The 25,057-nt window shown below is 39.3% G+C and overlaps 1 protein-coding gene across 2 annotated transcripts in view; it reads left to right on the forward strand.

Moving 5' to 3' along the window:
• The window catches only part of CFAP299 (cilia and flagella associated protein 299), a 697,822-nt gene that overhangs the window by 668,321 nt on the left and 4,444 nt on the right, over positions 1-25,057 (forward strand). Inside the window, exon 6 of one of the 2 annotated variants that reach the window (XM_060417651.1) lies at positions 22,111-22,227. The exons of the other annotated variant lie outside the window; for it this stretch is intronic. Within the exon in view, the coding sequence (XP_060273634.1) occupies positions 22,111-22,227 (117 nt within the window). The remainder of the gene's footprint in view (positions 1-22,110; positions 22,228-25,057) is intronic. 2 annotated transcript variants of the gene reach the window in all.

Consider the following 25,057-nt stretch of genomic DNA (forward strand, 5'->3'; position numbering starts at 1 on the left):
TAAAATATTAAGAACCATACAACTCAACTCTCCTCTTCCTTTCCTTCAAGCACTCTCTTTGAGATATTTTACGCCTGATATTAAAGAGGTTGAGATAAATGAAAGGTGGAGACAGTGGTAAACAGGATGTGTTTCCTTTGTACAACACAGATGTAGACTCATTAATTCTGAAGTGCGGTTCCCTTGAAGCAGAGTTGTTTGTAAATGGAAAGAGTGGAAAAAAGAAAATTGTGCAGGTCTTAGAACAAGTAACATGAGTTCATTGGTTAAGAAATTCCAAATGCAATAAGAGTTTGGTTGCATTGAAAACAGGACCACTGGCTTTAACTTCCCTGCAGCTGTGTAACATCTGGAACAAATAAGGCCAGTTTCTATTTCTGAGTGAAGAATGCTTGTCTGAGTGATTCACACCCACCAAAATGTTTCCAGTGTATTATCTTTAGAAGGATTGAGTGGACAAACTTTGTACTCACTCCTCTGCATCATCTGCACAAATGAAAAAAAAAAAAAAGGAATTTTCCTTTTGCTTTTAGGAAACATTAACCATGAAAAAGTTTGCTTTGAGTCTTAGCCTAACATAGGTGGTCTAAAAGTTTCATAATCTACTAATGAGAGATTGTTTAGAATAGTTAAAATAGGAAAAATCTTTCATAATTACACCTTTTTTTTTTCCCCTTCCCCCTCCCCTCTTCTATTTACTAATGTGAGAACAGAACCCATCACCTGGAAAAATGTCTGGTTAATAGATACTCAATAAATATTTATGGCATAAATGATTGAATGTATGATTCCCTCCAAACACAAATGCAATGCTATATATTAACAAAAAGGTGAGGAGTATATTATGTCACTGATGCTTGAGCTAGCAGTAACAGTCAAAAAGGGCACAGTCACACCACTCTGTATTGATCCAAGTAAGTCAGGAAAAAATAATTATAGGAACTTATTGGTGGAAACAGCTAGTAGTGTGGCCATAATTTTAGGCTTTGTTGAAGTTATGCAGGAATCTTTATTTTAGTATGTGCTTCCAAGTGTTCTTGTGCAGTCCCAGGAATATGTAATTTAAGCCATCTCAAATTCAGACTGTTAGAATATGTTTTTGATTTACTAACAAATTGACACAAACAGGTTAAATGACTTGCTCAGGGTCACAGACTTCGTTATTAGTAGACACTAGTGGTGAAACGTAAACTTAAATATGAGATACCATAGGGAGCATAAAGATGAGCGTATGAGTTCAACACTTGCCCTTTAAGTGCTTGCAGGACTTTTAAGAAAACAGGCATGTAAAGAATATAAGGGCAACCTAAGGAGGAAAGTGATATGCTACAAAAAAATAGAAATGCTTTGGGATTCAGTCGAGAGATGACTTTCTATCTAAGGCAGGGAGAGTATTTGAGATGGTTAAGGAATAATGGAGGAAATAATCTTTAAATTGAAATTAAAGAATGATTAGGAATTGAACTCAGAGAGATGGAGATGATACCAAGAATGAAACCTATTAGCAAAGATAAGGTTGATGAGTGTTAACAAAGGAAAGGGAGACCTAAATATTTAAGGCTAGCTGTTGAATTGCTCTGGAGAAGGAGTGGAATGGGAATTAAGCAAGAAAAGATCAAGAAAAGCCTTGAATTCAGAACTGGTGAGGACCTCGTACTAGTTCAGTTCAGTCGCTCAGTCTTGTCCAACTCTTTGTGACCCCATGAATCGCAGCACACCAGGCCTCCCTGTCCATCACCAACTCCCAGAGTTTACCCAAACTCATGTCCATCAAGTCTGTAATGCCATCCAGACATCTCATTGTCTGTTATTCCCTTCTCCTCCTGCCCCAAATCCCTCCCAGCATCAGGGTCTTTTCCAATGAGTCAACTATTCACATGAGGTCGACAAAATATTGGATTTTAAGCTTTAGCATCATTCCTTCCAAAGAACACCCAGGACTGACCTCCTTTAGGATGAACTGGTTGGATCTCCTTGCAGTCCAAGGGACTCACAAGAGTCTCCAACACCACAGTTCAAAAGCATCAATTCTTCGGCGCTCAGCTTTCTTCACAGTCTAACTCTCACATCCACACATGACCACTGGAAAAACCATAGCCTTGACTAGACGGACCTTTGTTGGCAAAGTAATGTCTCTGCTTTTGAATATGCTATCTGGGTTGGTCATAACATTCCTTCCAAGGAGTAAGCGTCTTTTAATTTCATGGCTGCAATCACCATCTGCAGTGATTTTGGAGGCCAAAAAAATAAAGTCTGACACTGTTTCCACTGTTTCCCCATCTATTTCCCATGAAGTGATGGGACCAGACACCATGATCTTCATTTTCTGAATGTTGAGCCTTAAGCCAACTTTTTCACTCTCCTCTTTCACTTTCATCAAGAGGCTTTTGAGTTCCTCTTCACTTTCTGCCATAAGTGTGGTGTCATCTGCATATCTGGGATTATTGATATTTCTCACAGCAATCTAGATTCCAGCTTGTGCTTCTTCCAGCCCAGCGTTTCTCATGATGTACTCTACATATAAGTTAAATAAGCAGGGTGACAATATACAGCCTTGACGTACTCCTTTTCCTATTTGGAACCTGTCTGTTGTTCCATGTCCAGTTCTAACTGTTCCCTCCTGACCTGCATATAGGTTTCTCAAGAGGCAGGTCAGGTGGTCTTGTATTCCCATTTCTTTCAGAATTTTCCACAGTTTATTGTGATCCACACAGTCAGAGGCTTTGGCATAGTTAATAAAGCAGAAATAGATGTTTTTATGGAACTCTCTTGCTTTTTTGATGATCCAGTGGATGTTGGCAATTCGATCTCTGGTTCCTCTGCCTTTTCTAAAACCAGCTTGAACATCTGGAAGTGCATGGTTCACGTACTGCTGAAGCCTAGCTTGGAGAATTTTGAGGATTACTTTACTAGAGTGTGAGATGAGTGCAATTGTGCAGTAGTTTGAGCATTCTTTGGCATTGCCTTTCTTTGGGACTGGAATGAAAACTGATCTTTTCCAGTCCTATGGCCACTGCTGAGTTTTCCAAATTTGCTGGCATATTGAGTGCAGCACTTTCACAGCATCATCTTTCAGGATTTGAAATAGCCTAACTGGAATTCCATCACCTTCGCTAGCTTTGTTCGTAGTGATGCTTTCTAAGGCCCACTTGACTTCTCATTCCAAGATGTCTGGCTCTGGGTGAGTGATCACACCATCGTGATTATCTTGGTCATGAAGATCTTTTTTGTACAGTTCTGTATATTCTTGCCACCTCTCCTTAATATTTTCTCCTTCTATTCAGTTCAGTTACTCAGTCATGTCAGACTCTTTGCGACCCCATGAATTGCAGCACACCAGGCCTCCCTGTCCATCACCAACTCCTGGAATTCACTCAAACTCATGTCCATCGAGTTGGTGATGCCATCCAGCCATCTCATCCTCTGTTGTCCCTTTTTCCTCCTGCCCCCAATCCCTCCCAGCATCAGGGTCTTTTCCAATAAGTCAGTTCTTCGCACGAGGTGGCCAAAGTATTGGAGTTTCAGCTTCAGCATCAGTCCTTCCAATGAACACCCAGGACTGATCTTTAGGATGGACTGGTTGGACCTCCCTGCAGTCCAAGGGACTCTCAAGAGTCTTCTCGAACAACACAGTTCAAAAGCATCAATTTTTCGGTGCTCAGCTATCCTCACAGTCCATATATGACTACTGGAAAAACCATAGCCTTGACTAGACTGCTTTTGTTCAGTTCAGTTCAGTCGCTCAGTCATGTCCGACTCTTTGCGACCCCATGAATCACAGCACACCAGGCCTCCCTGTCCATCACCAACTCCCGGAGTTCACTCAGAGTCACGTCCATCAAGTCAGTGATGCCATCCAGCCATCTCATTCTCCGTTGTCCCCTTCTCCTCCTACCCCCAATCCCTCCCAGCATCAGAGTCTTTTCCAATGAGTCAACTCTTCGCATGATGTGGCCAAAGTACTGGAGTTTCAGCTTTAGCATCATTCCTTTCAAAGAAATCCCAGGGCTGATCTCGTTCAGAATGGACTGGTTGGATCTCCTTGCAGTCCAAGAGACTCTCAAGAGTCTTCTCCAACACCACTTTTGTTAGGTGCATACAATTTCTGTCCTTTATCGAGCCCATCTTTGCATGAAATATTCCCCTGGTATCTCTAATTTTCTTGAAGAGATCTCTAGTCTTTCCCATTCTGTTGTTTCCCTCAATTTCTTTGCATTGATAGCTGAGGAAGGCTTTCTTATCTCTCCTTGCTATTCTTTGGAATTCTGCATTGAGATGTTTATATCTTTCCTTTTCTTCTTTGCTTTTTGCTTCTCTTCTTTTCACAGCTGTTTGTAAGGCCTCCTCAGACAGCCATTTTGCTTTTTTCATTTCTTTTTCATGGGGATGGTCTTGATCCCTGTCTCCTGTATAATGTCATGAACCTCTTTCCATAGTTCATCAGGCACTCTGTCTATCAGATCTAGTCCCTTAAATCTATTTCTCACTTCCACTGTATTATCATAAGGGATTTGATTTAGGGCATACCTGAATGATCTAGTGGTTTTCCCTACTTTCTTCAATTTAAATCTGAATTTGGTAATAAGAATTTCATGATCTGAGCCACTGCCAGCTCCTGGTCTTGTTTTTTTTTTTTTTTTTTTTTTTGACTGTATAGAGCTTCTCCATATTTGGCTGCAAAGAATATAATCAATCTGATTTTAGTGTTGACCATCTGGTGTTGCCCAAGTGTAGAGTCTTGTCTTGTGTTGTTGAAAGAGGGTGTTTGCTATGACCAGTGTGCTCTCTTGGCAAAACTCTATTACCCTTTGCCCTGCTGTATTCTGTACTCCAAGACCAAATTTGCCTGTTACTCCAGGTGTTTCTTGACTTCCTACTTTTGCATTCCAGTCCCCTATAATGAAAAGGACATCTTTTAGGGGTGTTAGTTCCAAAAGGTCTTGTAGGTCTTCATAGAACCATTCAACTTCAGCTTCTTCAGCATTACTGGTTGGGGCATACACTTGGATTACCGTGATATTGAATGGTTAGCCTTGGAAATGAACAGATATCATTCTGTCATTTTTTAAATCATACATGGGTCATCCCCCATTGCTGCATCCTTAGACATAGGCGATTCAATCACTACTTCTAAATTCCATATATGTTAGTATACTGTATTGGCTTACTTCATAATCGGCTCCAGTTTCATCCATCTCATCAGAACTGATTCAAATGAATTCTTTTAACTGCTGAGTAATACTCCATTGTGTATATGATGGACATCTAGGTTGTTTCCATGTCCTGGCTATTATAAAACAGTGCTGCGATGAACATTGGGATTTTATTGCTTGCAGAATCAGCCATTCTGATTGGTTCATTGATTTGCATTTCTCTAATAATGAGTGATGTTGAGCATCTTTCATGTGTTTGTTAGCCATCCGTATGTCTTCTTTGGAGAAATGTCGATTAGTTGTTTGTCAGTTGCTTCATTTGCTATTATTTTCTCCCATTCAGAAGGCTGTCTTTTCACCTTGTTGTGCAGAAGCTTTTAATTTTTATTGGCATTCTGGGAGGTGGATCAGAGGATCCTGCTGTGATTTATGTCTGAGAGTGTTTTGCCTATGTGCTAGAAAGATCTAGTTTCATTCTTTTACAAGTGGTTGACCAGTTTTCCAGCACCACTTGTTAAAGAGATTGTCTTTCTGTTCCATTGATCTATATGTCGCGAACATGGTATATTTTCTCCATCTATTAGTGTCCTCTTTGATTTTCTTTTCTGTTGCAATGGTGAATGGCTAGTAATGGAGTCTTTATTTTTCACCATTGAGGATAACTCAGATTTTATCCAAATACTGCATTTTGGGCTCTTTTGTTAACTATAATGGCCACTCCATTTCTTCTAAGATTCCTGCCCACAGTAGTAGATATAATGGTCATCTGAGTTAAATTCACCCATTCCAGTCCATTTTAGTTCACTGATTCCTAGAACGTCAACATTCACTCTTGCCGTCTCCTGTTTGATCACTTCTGATTTGCCTTGATTCATGGACCTAACATTCCAGGTTCCTCTGCAATATTGGTCTTTACAGCATCAGACCTTGCTTCTATCACCAGTCACATCCTCAACTGTGTATTGTTGCTTTGGCTCCATCCCTTCATTCTTTCTGGAGTTATTTCTCCACTGATCTCTAGTAGCATATCGGGCACTTAATGACCTGGGGAATTCCTCTTTCAGTATCCTATCATTTTGCCTTTTCATACTGTTCATAGGGTTCTCAAGGCAAGAATACTGAAGTGGTTTGCCATTCCATTTTCCAGTGGACCACATTCTGTCAGACCTCTCCACCATGACCCGTCTGTCTTGGGTGGCCCCACATGGTTAGTTTCATTGAGTTAGACAAGGTTGTGGTCCATGTGATCAGACTGACTCGGTTTCTGTGATTATGGTTTCAGTGTGTCTGCCCTCGGATGCCCTCTCGCAACACCTACTGTCTTACCTAGATGTCTCTTACCTTGGACTTGGGGTATCTCTTCACGGATGCTCCAGCAAAGCGCAGCTGCTGCTCCTTACCTTGGAAGAGTCACCCCTCTTGACCTTGAACATGGAGTAGCTCCTCTCAGCCCTCCTGCGCCCGCGCAGCCACCGCTCCTTGGATGTGGGGTAGCTCCTCTTGGCCACCACCTCTGATGTCAGACATGGGGTTGCTCCTCTCCGGCGCTGCCCCTGACCTCGGACTTAGGGTTGCTCCTCCCGGGCACCGCCCCTGACCTCAGACTTGGGGCGGTGGCTGAGAGGAGCTATCCCATGTCTGAAGTCAGGGGCAGTGGCCGAGATAAGCTACCTTAGACCACACTTGATGGGAAATAGGGAAATATGCCCAGGCTCTTGTGCAGGGAAATAACAGGATGCCAGTATGTTTTAAGGAGATTAGAGAGTGTAAATGAGGATAGACTAGGGAGAAAGACTGGAGAAGATGAGACTATAACAATCAGAGAGAACTAGAACTAGGGGATGCACTGTAGTTAGAAGGTTTCTGAGTTATGCTTTTTATACTGCAACTATCTGATCATCCAAGAAAAGACAAAACTTAAAGAATATATCAACGTAGAAAAAGTGGTTGAGAAATGTCACTTAACTCCAACACTTAGGAAAGAGAAAGAGAGAGAGAGAGTTTTAATGCTGGATAAGAATAGAGAAAAAGATAAGCTGGGTGGATGTCATTTAAGTCATTCTGTCACCTCTTTATGCTTCCTTCCATCCTCCTCTTCCTGTGTTTACTGGCACAGTGAGGTATAAAAAGTGAATCAGAAAGTTGGCTTTCTTTCCCTAAAAAATCTTACAGGTTAACTGGTGGGTGGGTGCAAAAATTTAATGTGCACAGAAATGCAAGCTGGAAAGTGACCTGAGAGGGAAAAAAATGCTCTAAGAACACAAAGGAGGCAGAGATTACTTTCAACCTAAAGCATTCAAAGGGCTTCCCTTATGGCTCAGCTGGTAAAGAATCTGCCTGGATTGTGGGAGACCTGGGTTCGATTCCTGGGTTGGGAAGATCCCCTGAAAAAGGGAAAGGCTACCCACTAATATTCTGGCCTGGAGAATTCGATGCACTGTATAGTCCATGGGGTTGCAGAGAGTCAGACACAACTGAGTGACTTTCACTTCACAAGGCATTCAAAAACAAGTTAGTGAAAGAAATGGCATCTGAACCAGAATTTAAAAGATGGATGTGATGAAAACATGAGAACAAGAGCAGAAAGGGTATTCTAGTAGGCAGGAACTTCACATAGAAAGGTGTGGAAGCACAGGGCATGAGGCTGCATGAGAAGGGAGAGGAGCTCCTTTTGGCAAGAGTCATTCTCAGCATTGACCAGACATCAGAATCACCCAGAATGTTTTATAGTGTTTGATGCCTGGCCTCATCAGCAAAAACTGTAGTTTAATTGGTGTGGGTGGAAGGTCTGCCTGGACATCCTTTCTTTTTAAAAGTTCCCAGGTAAATCTTAAGTGCAAGCAGGGTTGAGACCAAGGTGCAGGAAGGAGAGAAATAGCAGAGAAATTTTGGGAGAAACTTGAAGTCCAAGAGTGGAAGCCAAATCTAGTGAGTTTTTGCTGTTCTGTACAGTTCAACAAAAATCTGTACCATCTGTGTCGACTTATAATCAAAATTTCTGAGTATGAAAATGATTAAGCCATCCTGAAAGGAGGTTATTTTTCCGCTGGCTAAATTCCAATGGTGTGCAAAAAAAAAAAAAAAAAAAAAAAGAGAAAATCAATTGTATGAAAAATAGGAAATTAGGGCTTCCCAGGTGGTGCTAGTGGTAAAGGACACACTTGCCAATGCAGGAGCCTGAAGAGACACGGCTTCAGTCCCTGGGTCAGGAAGATCCTCTGCAGAAGAAAATGGCAATCCACTGCAATATTCCTGCCTGGAGAATCACATGGACACAGGAGCCATGCGTGCTACAAACTATGGGGTCACAAAAGGTTGGACACGACTGAAGGCACTCAGCACGGCATGTCACAAGGCTCCTTTCTGTCACTTTTCATTTTATGTCTAATAGAGTGTATTTAAATATAGTTGCTTGATAAATGGTTAATAACAAAACAAGCAAATAAACAAAAAAATATGTTAAACGATCTTAAAGATGTGTGGTTTTTATTAGACATGTGTGTTTGTATGCTTAGTCGCTCACTCATGTCTGACTCTTTGAGACCCCATGGACTGTAACCTGCCAGGCTCCTCTGTCCATGGAATTCTGTAGGCAAGAATGCTGGAGTTGGTTGCCATTTCCTCCTCCAGGGGATCTTTCCAACACTGGGACCGAACCCATGTCTCCTGTGTTTCCTGCACTGCAGGTAAGTTCTTTTCCCATTGAGGCACCCGAAATTAGACATAGCAAATAGAAATAAAAGACACTATTGTATCATAAACCTTTCTGGTTCACCGTAAGTGTCACTGAACTTGGAAGTCAAGTGTAACGCAGACTGCACTGATTTAGCAGATGTATTTCTTATCTCTTTACATATCGATACTCTTCGCTATGCAACAGGAGCTCCACAATCCAGTCTCCTCTCTTGGAAAATCACAATTGTTCAAACATAAAAATGAGCTATGCTGGAATGCAAACTCTTGTCACAAGAGCTCTTCGTCTACATCCAGTCCACGAGGACTTGTTTAGCAGCAATTTCCTCGACTTCCAGATAGCATTTCCCCGTCCTCTCTCCTCACACCAGCCAGTCAGGAGAGCCCTGGGCCTCAGCCTCCTAAGGATTCGAACTGCATCTGTCTGTGGCAAGGCCCAGGAATCCCCATTAAAAAAAAATTATTTTACTGAAGCATGGTTGATTTACAATGTTGTATTAGTTTAGGGTGTATAAAAGTGATTCAGTCACACAAATATATATAGTTTTTTCTTTTTCACATTCTTTTCCTATACAGGTTATTTCAAAACACTGAATATAATTCCCTTGGCTATACAATATGTCCTTGTTGTTTATCTATTTTATATACAATATGTGCATATCTGTTACTCCCAAATTCCTAGTTTATCCCCCACCCCACCTTTCCTCTTTGGTAACCAAAGGTTTGTTTTATATGTCTGTGAATCTATTTCTGTTTTGTAAATAAATATGTTTGTATCATTTTTTTTGTTTTATATTTCACATATAAGTGATATGATATTTGTCTTTGTCTGACTTACTTCACTTAATGTTATAATCACTAGGTCCATTCATGTTGCTGCAAATGTCAATATTTCATTATTTTTATGGCCAAGTAATATTCTATTGTATATATGTATATACAACATATATATTGTATATATATATATACTTTGGCCACCTGATGTGAAGAACTGACTCATTGAAAAAGACCCTGATGCTGGGAAAGATTGAAGGCAGGAGGAGAAGGGAACAACAGAGGATGAGATGGTTGGATGTCATCACCAACTTGATGGACATGAGTTTGAGCAAGCTGGATAGTTGATGATGGACAGGGAGGCCTGGTGTGCTGCAGTCCATGGGGTCACAAAGAAAGGGACATGACTGAACTGACTTACATATGTACCACATCTTCTGGATATTAAACTTGCTTCCATGTCTGAACTATTGTAAATAGTGCTGCAATGAACATTAGGGTACATATACCTTTTCCAGTTACAGTTTTTCCAGATATATGCCCAAGAGTATTTTCAAATGTCTCTTCTGGTGAGCTTAAAGATTAGCTGATTTGATAGAAGCTCTTTAGCAAAGTGATATTTTATTAGCTATTGTTTCAGTGCCAGCAAATTTGGAAAACGCAGCAGTGACCACAGGACTGGAAAAGGTCAGTTTTCATTCCAATCCCAAACAAAGGCAATGCCAAAGAATGCTCAAAGTACCACACAATTGCCCTCATCTCACACACTGGCAAAGTAATGCTCAAAATTCTCCAAGTCAGGCTTTAACAGTATGTGAACCATGAACTTCCAGATGTTCAAGCTGAATTTAGAAAAGGCAGAGGAACCAGAGATCAAATTGCCAACATCCGTTAGATCACTGAAAACGTGAGAGACTTCTAGAAAAATATCTACTTCTGCTTTATTGACTGTTAAAGCCTTTGACTGTGTGGATCACAATGAACTGTGGAAAATTCTTCGAGAGATGGGAATACCAGACCACTTTACCTGCCTCCTGAGAAATCTTTATGCAGGTCAAGAAGCATCAGTTAGAACTGGACATGGAACAACAGACTGGTTTCACATCGGGATAGGAGTACGTCAAGGTTGTATATTGTCACCCTGCTTATTTAACTTATATGTAGAGGACATCATGAGAAATGCTGGACTGGATGAAGCACAAGCTAGAATCAAGATTGCCAGGAAAAATATCAATAACCTCAAATATGCAGATGACACCACCCTTATTGCAGAGAGTGAAGAAAAGCTAAAGGGCCTCTTGATGAAAGTGAAAGAGGAGAGTGAAAAATTGGCTTAAAACTCAGCATTCAGAAAACGAAGATCATGGCATCTGGTCCCATCACTTCACGGCAAATAGATGGAGAAACAATGGAAACAGTGACAGACTATTTTTTGAGTTTCCAAAATCACTGTAGATGATGAGTGCAGCCATGAAATTAAAAGACACCTTCTCCTTGGAAGAAAAGTTATGACCAACCTAGACAGCATATTAAGAAGCAGAGACATTACTTTGCCAACAAAGGTCCATTTAGTCAAAGCCATGATTTTTAGCATGTATGGATGTGAGAGTTGGACTATAAAGAAAGCTGAGTGCCAGAGAATTGATACTTTTGAAATGTGGTGTTGGAGAAGACTCTTGTGAGTCCCTTTGACTGCAAGGAGATCCAACCAGTTCATCCTAAAGGAGGTCAGTCCTGGGTGTTCTTTGGAAGGAAGAATGCTAAAGCTGAAAATCCAATACTTTGGCCACCTAATGTGAAGAACTGACTCACTGGAAAAGACCCTGATGCTGGAAAAGATTGACAGTGGGAGGAGAAGGGGACGACAGAGGATGAGATGGTTGGATGGCATCACTGACTCAATGGTGATGAGTTTGAGTAAACTCCAATTGTTGGTGATGGACAGGGAGGCCTGGTGCTGTGGTGCAGTCCATGGGGTCACAAATAGTCAAACATAACTGAGCAACTGAACTCGACTAAACTCATTGTTTCACTATGCAGGGAACATAAGAGACACAGGTTCAGTCCTTGTGTTGGGAAGATCCCCTGGAGGAGGCAAGTCCATGAGGTCACAAAGAGTTGGACACAACTGAAGCAACTTAGCATGCACACAGCTTTTCGTATGCCCATAAGGTCATCAAACTTCATTCTTCTAAAGCAAGCTATAAGTCAATAGTCTTAATTTTATGTAGTCTAAATTACACATTTCTGAGATTGTGCGAACCAACTAGAAAGTACAGACCACACACCAAAGGCTTCTGGATTAACTCCCACCACAATACCAATGACCTCAATACCTTCCATTGGTAAATTGCAGCTATTTTTCCTTCCTTACTTGGATCATGATAGAATGAGGATGATGATACCCATTCTTGCTATCATGGCCTCACCAAGAATCATTTTGTCAGGCAGGTCAGTCCAGAGGCTCACAAGAAACATATGTGACAAAGACTTATGAACCATACACAGAAACATGGGGCGGAAGTCATTTGCGGTCGATTTGCCATTGTATCTCCAGTGCTAGCGTAGGTGCTTAGTAAACATCTGTGGAATGAATAAACTGAATATTAAATATTTGCTAAAGAATAGGAAGGCCAAAAATCATCCTGGAAACTTTTGAGGTTAATTTTAAAATATTTTAGGATCTTAGACACTCGAAACATATGTAGTGCTAATGCTATTTTTAGTTGAAAATGGCCTGAGTAATTGACTCTGGTACTTTTCTCTCCTTGGTAGGTGAGTTAACCCTGGGGTCCTATCCTGCTTTGGAGTGCTGATGCTAGGTGTCCAGGGCAAGGGCAAGGTGTTAGGTACTTGGTATTTTATTATGTTTAAAAAGTATATGTATAGTCATTATTGTCTGATACAGATGCCAAAAAACACACAAAAAAAGAAAGTCAAATTTTACTTTATTTTTCTACAAGCGAAAGAATATCTAAGTGAACAAGGTTTAAAATTTAAAATTACTTCCAATGACAACATATGTTTCTGTTTTGCGGGGGAGTGACTTGTTTGTTTGCTTGATTCAGAGGAGCATTGCCGCAATACCTCCTTACAGTTCCTGTCCCTCTGCTCCCCTCCTCCCAAGCCACCCTCCACCCAAACACTTGCTATATTAGTAGGAAAGGTGTTAATTGCCTCCTAATGCTGCCTCCCAATTCACTGACTATGTTAAAATCAGATGGAGCCTGTCATGGGCTGGAAAATTCTCTTCTCAAAATGGGGGCCCCTAACGTCCCTACATCCTTTGTGCAGATGGTTTGCATTTATTCTCTTGAAGCTCCACCCTCCCAGCGAAGGTCCTCAATTTTACAGGTTGTCTTTTTACAGAGCTCAGGTATGTTTCCTCTCGGACATTTTTAAGAAAAACCCATACTGAGCAGAACAGGCTTAAGAGAAGCCATGACTTCCTTCTTGCAAGTCTCCAGCAGTGTTCCCTCACCTCCACACAACCTTGAATTAATGGGGCAGGGGACACTTACTGAGTCACCAGCACCACTTTTTTGGCTTCTGGGTTTTCCTCAGAGGCCTCTTGTAAGTACTGCTTTTTAACTGCGGCACAGTCGCAGTTATTAAGTAAAGCTGAGGCCTTGCCAGTTTTCTGGTTTTGCTGCCCAAATTACTGAATGTTTGGTTGATTATAGCCCTAAAACACCCACATACTCAGAAGCTTTTAAATGTTTTCTCCCCTTGGGCAATCACCTGGTATACCTGAACTGAAAGTCTACCACATATAAATTAAGTATTTACTTAACAAACTGCTGCTAAAATCAATGGCCTTGAGGAATACATTAAAAATTACACAACAGAGATTAGCTTTTATGAATTAAAACTCTTAAAACTTAAATGCTATGCCCTCTTTCTGACCTGGAAAACTGATTTTAATTTTATATGCAGTCTTATGAAACAATCCCTAGAGATAAGTACATTGTTGTTAAGTCCAATATATGAATGAACTCATATACAAGGTGTGGCACAGAAAAGGTGAGCTGGAACAAAGAAAAAAATTAAATATGTAATTTAAAATTATGTGTGTATATATATATATATAAATGCTTAGTAATGAAAGTGTGAATGACAACCCTTCACCATCCAAGTTTTATCTTCAGTGAAAATAAAAGTATATATTTATACTGCAGTGAAAAGAAAGTATATAATAAACATACATGACAAAGAAAATTTGTTGTGTTAAGCTTCTGATTAGAAGAACAGCCTAATCAAACATTATGCCAAAAGTCAGTTCAGTTCAGTTGCTCAGTCATGTCCAGTTCTCTGCAACCCCATGAACCTCAGCACGCCAGGCCTCCCTGTCCATCACCAACTCCCGGAGTTCACTGAAACCCATGTCCATTGAGTCGGTGATGCCATCCAACCATCTCATCCTCTGTCGTCCCCTTCACCTCCTGCCCTCAATCTTTTCCAGCATCAGGGTCTCTTCAAATGAGCCAAAAGTAAGACCAAAAGAGAAGTGAGAATGGAGAAATTTGAGGAAGACTGCTTTAGCCCCAATTTGTGCTCTCTTTTTTTACAAAATGTGTTACAAATCAGTACAAGGACTATGGGAAAGAATGGAACATTTCCTTTCCTAGCTGAATGAAAAGATTTAAATAGGAACAAAATAGTTGTTTCCTTCATGGTTTCAAAGACCTGATAACTAATGTCAGAGAGGCAGGTGCTAGAAACACAGGAGTCAGGCACAGTCTCTGTTGGTCAAGACCACAGTCAAGGAATTACTGTTTATTCAAAGAGAGCATGATTTCTTCTCAGTCTTAACAGCTAAACAAGTAGTCAAGTCTCATGACTATTTAACAATTTGCCACCCCATTAAATGCCTACAGTTTCTGAGGCACTGAAATCCCAAAGCAGGTTGAGGGATACTGAAATATGTTGGAACATGGAACACGATAGCATGAACAGTGATCAAGCCTCCTGACAAGGGAGAAAAATCCCATGCTGATAACCTCTAAATGGTTATTGCTAGTTGGGAGAGCTTCAGCGTACATATTAGTGGCCTTGATAATGTATATTGCCTCCAAAAGCTGGAGCAAGAGTAAAAAAATCATGATAAGACAAAGAAATAAATGGCAGCCCCCAACTTGGTAACCCAGAACACTACCTCACAAGCACATGAGGCTGCTCCAGAGACTAGACTCTTAACCTTTTAGGAAACACAACTTATTTTAGCCCCTTATCTTAAAACTCTGACACATTTTATAGATTTGCTCAGAAAAGAAAATGCACACGTGCTGGCATACACAGAGTAACATTAAAATATTTTAGGATATTCAGAAACCTGCCTAAGCCTTTTAATGAATTCCACTTGAAACCTGAGGACCTAGGACTCTCCAAAATGCCAAAGAGCAGTTCAAATGATCTAGAAAAAGAACAGGACAAGTGGGAAAGGCCGGAGAACACCTCCTAGGACTCAGGCAGAGAAAAGCTGTTTAAGAGGGGCAATAGGGAAAATGAGTTGGAGTTAAACTTTTATCAGCTTTGTGATTAGGGTAAATTCCTTAACTCCTCTGGACCACTTCTCTACCTCAGTTTTCTCATCTGTTAAATCTATTAAAAAAAAAAAACTATTTTATACAAGGTTGTTGTGATGATTAAATGAGAGAATGTGTTTAACGTGCTACTTAATTGGGCTGGGTAAACAGATATTGCTTTCTGGTGTTGTACCAACTTAGAAATGTGAAGGTTGTTAAAAAGTAGTTATTGTTAAAACTAGTAAAAGTAGTAGTTGTTAAAAAGTAAAAAGCTAATTGCAGTAGATAAAAAGTGGAAATAATCCCTATGTCCATGACTGACAGCAATAATTAAATAATTTATGATACATCATAGCAGTGAAGTAATATTGTTGTTATTGTTGTTTAGTCACTAGGTCATGTCCAACTGTTTTGTGACCCATGGACTGTAACCCACCAGGCTCCTCTGTCCATGGGATTTCCCAGGTAGAAGTACTGGAGTGGGTTGCCATTTCTTCCTCCAGGGGATCTTCCCAACACAAGAATCAAACTTGCATCTCCTGCAATGGTAGGCAGATTCTTTACCACTGACCCACCAAGGAAAGTGAAAGTTGCTCAGTCGTGTCCAACTCTTTGCCACCCTGTGCACTATGCAGTCCATGGAATTCTCTGGGCCAAAATACTGGAGCAGCTAGCCTTTCCCTTCTCCATGGGATCTTCCCAACCAAGGGATCAAACCCAGACCTGCATTGCAGACAGATTCTTTACCAGCTGAGCCACCAGGGAAGACCTAGCTAAAAATGAGTTAAAGCTATGTGTACTGAATTTGTTGTGTTAGTGTGGATAGATGTTTGTTTACACTATCAAATGGAAAAATCAAGCCGTGAAACAGTGTAAATAACGTTCTATCCTGTAGGGGCTTCACTGCTGACTCAGAGGTAAATAATCTGCCTGCAATTCGGGAGACCCAGGTTTGATCCCTGGGTTGAGAAGATTCCCTGGAGAAGGGAAAGGCTACCCACTCCAGTATTCTTGCCTGGAAAATTTCATGGACAGAGGAGCCTGGTGGGCTACAGTCCTCAGGGTGCAAAGGGTCAGACATGACTGAGCAACTAACACTTCACTCTATCCTATAAAGCACTGGTCTTTCATATAAGAATTTCCCACTCATGGACACTTAGGTTTGGTTTCTGTTTTTCTACCTAGGTTTAAACAACAACTCTCTATAACCAGGTTTCTGATTTTTTTCTTTAAGATGGACTCCTAAAAAGGAAATTGCTCAGTCAAAAGATACATACATTGTAAAACTTTAGAAAGATATTGTCAAATCACTTTGCAGTTAGACCATATTAATTTACAGTTATACCTGAACTGTTTAAAACTGCCAAAAACCATGCTCTATTTTGCATACTTTTGAAACTTTGTTAATCTTATAGTTAAAATTTATTAGAGGTCACTTTAATTTTCACTTTAGATTGTTGTCAGGAGTGAACGTTTCTTTCACATGCATGTTAGCATACTATATTTCTTCTCCTGTATTAGTTTTTGCCCTCTACACAACTTTCTATGGAGTTTGAGCAGTTTTTTTAAATTAAATTTAAAGTATTCTATATATAAAAGGTAGAAAACCTTTGGCTGTCATATATTAAAGATGCATTACAATTTAGATGTCTATCTTAACATTTATAATGTTTTTGGCATATAAATTTTAAATTTCTGACAGAGTAGTTACAGACATCCTCATTGTTGACATTCTATGTATCAAAATTGAATTCCAGTCTATACTAAGATGCATGGGCAATATTTTACTGAGAGTTTCTTTTATACAAAGTTTTCGGTTTCCTTTACACATTAAAATCTACAACTTTTCTCAGGTTTTATAGAATAAGGTTAGAGTCTTTTTACTTTGTTTAGTCAATTATTCTTTTTCAGTAATTTTTAATAGGTAGGTGATCTTATCCCAATATCTTGTTTTACTTGTATTTATATTTGTCTTGGAGTCCCATCTCTCCTAGGACCTAGTAGTGACTTCAGGCAGAAGTCTTTTATTAATAGCAACTCCTTAAATGCTGTGAATTTGAATTCAGTTTCCGAAGTGCTACATTTCCTCAACCAACTGCAATGTTTGTCATTGTTGCTGTATATATGAGATTATTTCTAGCACTCTTGTTATCTACTGTTAAGGAACAATTTTTAAAAGAAAGTAGAATCACGATTCTCAGGTAGAATGTGTATGTATTTTTTACTAAACTGAATGTGTCAAAGATTTTTAACTCATTAATTAATGACAAACTGGTAGCTATTAATGTTGACGCCAAGAAAAATTCACAGCAGAGGCATATAATGGGAATAAGAAATTCTGAAATGACTTTACAACTAGATGCACAATTGGTCTAAAATCAATGCAAAAGTTAGTTGCAGTCTACCAAGTACAACTGTCTTGCATTTATCAGATGCAAGTATTTAAATCATTATGTGACTTTGAGAACTTACAGAGTTGTAATATCAAAGATGGGAAAATCTAAATGAGCATTCAAGATAGCCACTATTTAATGTGTAACTCTCAAAGCCTCTTACAATTTTCCCTGAGAGCCTTCTCTCCTCTATATCATAATAATTTCAAAGAAAGATTATTCTTATAAGTTAAAGCTGCTCTCATTAGATTTGTCTGATTTTTTACATAGATGCAACAAAAGGTTTATTTTACCATTTTGAACCCCTTAAGCTGCCCATGTAAACTCTAAATCCATATAATTTTGAACAAAAACTAAATTAAATTGGGTTTGGAAATTTTCACAAGAAATCTCAAATTGGATTTTTAAAATCCTCTATTATTTATTGACCTGAGGCTAGGAAACCAAGCCCAAGGAATGCTCTCCACCATATTTCACCTGAAATACCTATAAATTTGTGTAAACTCTTCAATGCTGCTGCTGCTGCTGCTGCTAAGTCACTTCAGTCATGTCCGACTCTCTGCGACCCCATAGATGGCAGCCCACCAGGCTCCTCCGTCCCTGGGATTCTCCAGGCAAGAACACTGGAGTGGGTTGCCATTTCCTTCTCCAGTGCATGCATGCATGCTAAGTCCCTTCAGTCGTGTCCGACTCTGTGCGACCCCGCAGACAGCAGCCCACCAGGCTCCTCTGTCCACAGCATTCTTCAGGCAAGAATACTGGGGTGGGTTGCCATTTCTTTCTCCACCTCTGTTCACTAGGTCTCCCAAATATTTTAAAGTTAGTTACATGGAGTGTGTTTCCCAGCTGGCACTAGTGGTAATGGGCTTCCCTCATGGCTCAGCTGGTAAAGAATCCACCTGCAATGCAAAAGACCCAGTTTCAATCCCTGGAGAAGGGAAAGGCTACCCACTCCAGCATTCTGGCCCGGAGAATTCCATGGACTGTATAGTCCATGGGGTGGCAAAGAGTTGGACACAACTGAGTGACTTTCACTTCACCAGTGGTAAAAATTCTGCCTACTTATGCAGGAGACAAAAGAGACGCGGGCTCAATCCGTGGGTCGGGAATATCTCCTGGAGGAGGAAGTGGCAACCTGCTCCAGTATTCTGTCCTGAAAAATTCCATGACAGCGGAGCCTGGCAGACTGCAGTCCATGGGGTCACAAGGCATTGGACACGAATGAGCAACTGAGCAAGCATATAATATACAATATTCTTGGACTATTTAAGTCAAGGAATATGCCAGCACTTTATAGGCATTGCTTCCACTCAAGTATGACATTCTAGGCAAAGCTTTGGTTTTTCAATTTGTACAATTATGTTATGTACAATTATAGATGACAGAGCCTTACTGAACCTAGGCAAATAACTAAATGGCCATGGAAAGAAAGGAGACAATATAATTTTCTGAATCTTAGAGGAATAAGTAGGTTTCCCTTGTGGCTCAACTGGTATAGAATCTGCCTGCAATGCAGGAGACCTGGGTTTCATCCCTAGGTTAGGAAGGTCCCCTAGAGAAGGAAAAAGCTACCCACTCCAGTATTCTGGCCTGGAGAATTCCATGAACTGTATAGTCCATGGGGTTGCAAAGAGTCAGACATGACTGAGGAATAAGTGGGAATCAGCTATCATTTTAAAATGTTTGGCTTCATTTTATAAAAACAGACTTAACTAAATTGTATGTGTTACATATTACTTAACGAAAAGGAGATAGGGTGATTCTTAGATATCTGAAAATTGAACATTAAATAATATCAACAATATTCCAGACAAATAGCCACAGCAAAATTTCGCTTAAGAGTTTATTCAGCCCAGTTATAACTGATTCCTGCTCCAGTGGATCTTTGGTTAGCTGTCCTATGCCGTCCTCTCTTTTGGCCAAAGCAGAACCTGGAAATCCTGACTCAGTCCATTGGTGGTGCAGATTGAAAGCCGTCTAATCTATGTGAGCTCAGCTTTGAAGTGTCAGTAATTGACGTACCTGATACAGTTCTTTTCTACAATATTTTGAGACTTTTCTTAGTTGAAGACATAGATTCTCACCTGTAACTATAAGAGACACTTCCGGGAAGCATCAGAGCAAAACAATACTATCTGTAGATAAGAGGGACTTGAAATAGGTGAGTGATTTATTACTGCTGCTGCTGCTGCTAAGTCACTTCAGTCGTGTCCGACTCTGTGCGACCCCATAGATGGCAGCCCACCAGGCTCCCCTCATCCCTGGGATTCTCCAGGCAAGAACACTGGAGTGGGTTGCCATTTCCTTCTCCGATGCATGAAAGTGGAAAGTGAAAGTGAAGTCGCTCAGTCGTATCCGACTCTTAGCGACCCCATGGACTGCAGCCCACCAGGCTCCTCCATCCATGGGATTTTCCAGGCAAGAGTACTGGAGTAGGGTGCCATTGCCTTCTCCAATTTATTACTAGTAATTTTCAAATGCGAGCAGTCTTATAAGAGTTCAGAATAAGAATAATGCAGAAAACAAAAAAGGTTACTTCTCTCTGTGGCATTCAAAACAAATCCCTGCCTCCTCTCCAACCCCAAATAAAGAAATATGATAAACTGTCTAAGGATAATGATTAAATTTATTTCAGAAGGAGTTTGTGAATGCTATAATTGATTCAGAAATGTGAATAAAAATTTTATAAAAGAAAAAATATTGAGATATGACATAAATAATCCTGATACGATTGTTTGTATCAGGAACATCAAGCAAGTGGCTTAGTAAGGTCTGCAGTAAGACCTAAACAATTGTATCTTTAAAACCAATAGTTGAAATGATAACGCATAACATTATGCTGCTATTGTCTATCATCAAGCTCAGCACCACCAGAACTCTGCTATATGAAGGAAAATCTGGTGGTAATATTCCTAAGCGTTGGAATCAGTGTTCTCCCTGAGGGTAAAGCCATATTATAAGACAGCAAGTTCAATGACATAACTCCAGGGACTTCCCCAAAAATTTTTGAAATATTTATGCTAATAACATTATACCTATACAAGTCTACCTCAGCAAGGCTGAACACCCCTTCTTATTTATTAATAGCAAATCTGCCCACAGAATTCTACAGAAAATTTTAGCTCTTTCTGGCAGCTCTCTTCAAAGGTGAAAAAATAAATCTTTGTGATTTTTTTCCAAGCCCTGTGGGAAATCTCAAAGATAGTTTCAGGTGTAAAATATAACTGGAAAGTTTAATTTTTTCTCTACTTAGGATTCAATTATAGGAAGGCAAAAATCAATTTTAAAAAATGTCAGAGGATATTTGAACACTTGATTAAGGTAGGATCAGGATGCTGCAAAAACAACACCGAGTTAACTGTTTACACATTTAAAACAATACAACATTAAATGACTATAAAGAACCTTAGCTCTTTATAAATTAGGAATTTTTGTTCCTTGCTTTTGTTTCTTATTTTTCTTTTTCTTAAACAATTAAGAATGTAATAAATTCAACATAAAGCACAAAAAATTATTCTTGCAAGACTTGAAATATTTACTACCTAGACAGTTACACAGATGGTTAAAAAAAAAAAAAAAAAAACCTTTTATATAGTAGGTAAAGAAATTATCCAGTAAGCAAGCCCATCAAGATAGGGCAAACTTAACTGAAATTTTAGCAAGCCATTACTCTTTTCAGAATCAAGTACTATAAACCAAAGCAAGTAAAATTTACTTCCAGATTTTGTCCTTCGTTTTCCTTTGTCATGTCACAGCAATTCTCAGGAGATCTATGAACTCAAAATAATTTATATATATATATACACTAAGATGTTATTCTGTTAACATTTCAATATGTATTCATCATAGCTATGGTCAAATGAATCACTATTTTAAATTTTCTCAATTTCCACTTCCAATATAGTAAATTTTGACAGTTATAACTCACATAAAAATTATTTGTGGTTCTCAGTAATTCTTGATATTTTACAGGAGTTCTGAGATATAACAGAAGAGGAAAAAAGCCTGGAAAGCACTACTCTTGCATATGTATTATGTAGTTATTTATATATAATTATATCAGTATATTATATAGTTATTTATATATAATCATATCAGTATACAGTGTAATTATATAACCATATACAAATTATGAATATATAGAAATTGTATAAATTATATTTATAAATATATACATAATAGCTGCTGCTAAGTCGCTTCAGTCATGTCCGACTCTGTGTGACCCCATAGACGGCAGCCCACCAGGCTCCTCTGTCCCTGGGATTCTCCAGGCAAGAACACTGGAGTGGGTTGCCATTTTCTTCTCCAATGCATGAAAGTGAAAAGTGAAAGTGAAGTCGCTCAGTCATGTCCGACTGTTCACGATCCCATGGACTGCAGCCTACCAGGCTCCTCCATCCATTGGATTTTCCAGGCAAGGGTACTGGAGTGGGGTGCCATTGCCTTCTCTGACATGATAGCTACATAAGTCTATAAATTATATATAAAATTATATATACAATTAATACTATATATATGTGTGCTAAATCACTTTCAGTCTTGTCCAACATTTTGTGACCCTATGGACTGTAGCTCTCTAGGCTCCTCTGTCCATGGGGTTCTCCAGCCAAGAATACTGTAGTGGGTTGCCATTTCCTTCTCCAGAAGATCTTCCTGACCCAGGGATCCTCATGCCTCCTGCACTGGCAGGTGAGTTCTTTACCACTAGCGCCACCCAGGAAGCCCAATACTATATATGTAATTACTGTACTGTGCTGTGCTTAGTTGCTCAGTTGTGTCTGAGTCTTTGCAACCCCCTGGACTTGGCCCTCCATGCTCCTCTGTCCATGGGGATTCTCCAGGCAAGAATACTGGAGTGGGTTGCTGTGCCCTCCTCCAGAGGATCTTCCCAACCACAGAAGTGAGCCTGGACTTCCTACATTGTAGGCGGATTCTTTACCAGCTGAGCTACCAGTGAGTGAGTGAGTGAGTGAGTGAGTGTAAGTCGCTCAGTCATGTCCAACTCTTTGTGACCCCATGAACCGTATAGTTCATGGAATTCCCCAGGCCAGAATACTGGAGTGGGTAGCTTTTCCCTTCTCCATGGGATCTTCCCAACCCAGGGATCGAACTCATGTCTTCCACATTGCAGGCAGATTCTTTACCAGCTGAGCCACAAGGGAAGCCCGAGCTACCAGAGAAGGCCCTATATACTATATATATAATTACTACTATATAGTACTATATTAATATATATAGATATATACTGCTACATATACTGTTATAAAACCTCCACTATAAATGGAAAGGAAATCTAAAAAGGAGTGGGTATATATGTATCCATATGTACACGTATGACTGATTCACTTTGCTGTACAGCAAGAAACTAACACAGAATTTTAAAGCAGCTATATTCCAATAAGAATTAATTGAAAAAAAATACACCACTCTAGGATAAGACTATCTTCTCTTTGAAACACAAAAGCAAGGAGACTGTGGTATTAGCCTATCCCTGTTGCTTGTGATGGGGCTTCCCAGTTGGCTCAGTGGTAAAGAATCCACCTGCCAATGCAGGAGATGCGAATTCAATCCCTGGATAGAGGAAATCCTCTGGAAAATGAAATGGCATCCTACTCCAGTATTCTTGACTGAGAAATCCCATGGACAGAGGAGCCTGGTAGGCTATAGTTCACAAGATTGCAAAATAGTCAGACAAGACTCAGTGACTAAACAGTAACAACATTGCTTATGATGATGTCTTCTCAACCATTCACATTAATTATGATTTTTCAACCAAAGTAACTCTATTTCATGGAGAAAATTAGAGGTAGATAACTAAGAATTCCTTTCTTCCAAAGGCATTTTAACAGACAAGAGAAGTTTATGTTGCATCTTTGTATGCTGCTGCTGCTAAGTCATGTCAGTCGTGTCCGATTCTGTGAGACCCCATAGACGACAGTCCACCAAGGCTCCCCCGTCCCTGGGATTCTTCAGGCAAAAATACTAGGGTGGGTTGCCATTTTCTTTTCCAATGCATGAAAGTGAAAAGTGAAAGTGAAGTCGCTCAGTCATGTCTGACTCTTCGGGACCCCAAGGACTGTAGCCCACCAGGCTCCTCCGCCCATGGGATTCTCCAGGCAAGAGTACTGGAGTGGGTGGCCATTGCCTTCTTTGCATCTTTGTATAGCCACACGCATATCTTTTTAAAGAGAAAAAATGAACATGTTCACTAACATGACCCAAAATAGGAACTTTTCATTGGCTATAAGCAAAAGTATATAAACGTAAAGTTAAGTTTAATAATTAGGCATCAGATTTTCAGTATTCTATCATGGTTAGAAGCTATCTGGATATCACATGAATATGCTTTATGCTATTTAATCTAATAGCTATCTAAGTTTTTATGTTACCTAAAGATCTGAGTAATTATATTCAAGTTGACAGTAAAAAAAAAAACAAAATTACTGATGAAAGAAAGTTGTCAGAATAATGATTTTGTTGAATATGGATTTCTTATTATATTACAGATTGTATCAGAGTAGTGTTAGCTTATTTTATTAGTATGCATCAATAAGCTTAAGAAAAGCAAACACAAGTACAGTAGAATAAAGCATATGTTTATGTTATACCTAACATCAATAAATCAGAGGAAAAGCTATTTGTGTTAAACAAAAATTATTACACTACTCTGATTTGCCAAATATTTATCTCAATTGCATGACCTTAAAATTTTAAATCATTTCTATGAGAATATTCTTTAAGCATAGCACATTAAAATTATCCAAACTCTGGATTTCCCTGGCAGTCCAGTGGTTAAGAGTCTGCACTCCCAACACAGGGGACATAGGTTTGATCCCTGGTTGGGGAAAATTCTCATGTTGCATGGACAAACAGAAAAAAACAAACAAAAAAAATCAGAACTTTAATTTCCACATTTTCCTTGAATTTTATAAATATTTGACTTACATAAGAACTTGTTTACATAAGAGCTCTACAGGACAATCAGAACAGAGTTTCTTTAATTTAGGAGATTTCTTAATCTAATTTATTAATTCTCTCCAGAGATAGAAAAATACTATGTACTCATACATAAAGATGCAAAGGTCTTTCTAAATCCTAAACATATATACACAGAGACACATAAGGATCTTGTAGCTTCAAGTCTAAATATAACCACAACTCAAGAGTAAACTCAAAAAAGTAATCTGCCCGTATATAAAAAAAGTTGTCCTCTTTCCTAATGGGCATGAGATTCTTAATTTCTTCGAAGAAGACAAGTAGACAAATAAAGAAAAAATAATAATAACAAATCAGATTTTCTGTTGTTTCTTACTCAAAAAAAAGAATAAATCTCAGTAATCTATTCAACTGTTTATAGAAAGCGCAAAGGTTAAGCCATAAGTCAAGTTCCAAATCACAGTTATCACCAACGGGGAATAATTTATTCTTTGTAAAATTTCCAAAAGCAAAACCAAAATACAAACATAGTAAAAAGGGAAATATGTGAAGAAACAGAGGATCAACAAAGTTAAAGTTCTGT

This window comes from Ovis aries, chromosome 6, assembly GCF_016772045.2.
Source record: "Ovis aries strain OAR_USU_Benz2616 breed Rambouillet chromosome 6, ARS-UI_Ramb_v3.0, whole genome shotgun sequence".
Classification (NCBI taxonomy): Eukaryota; Metazoa; Chordata; class Mammalia; order Artiodactyla; family Bovidae; genus Ovis; species Ovis aries.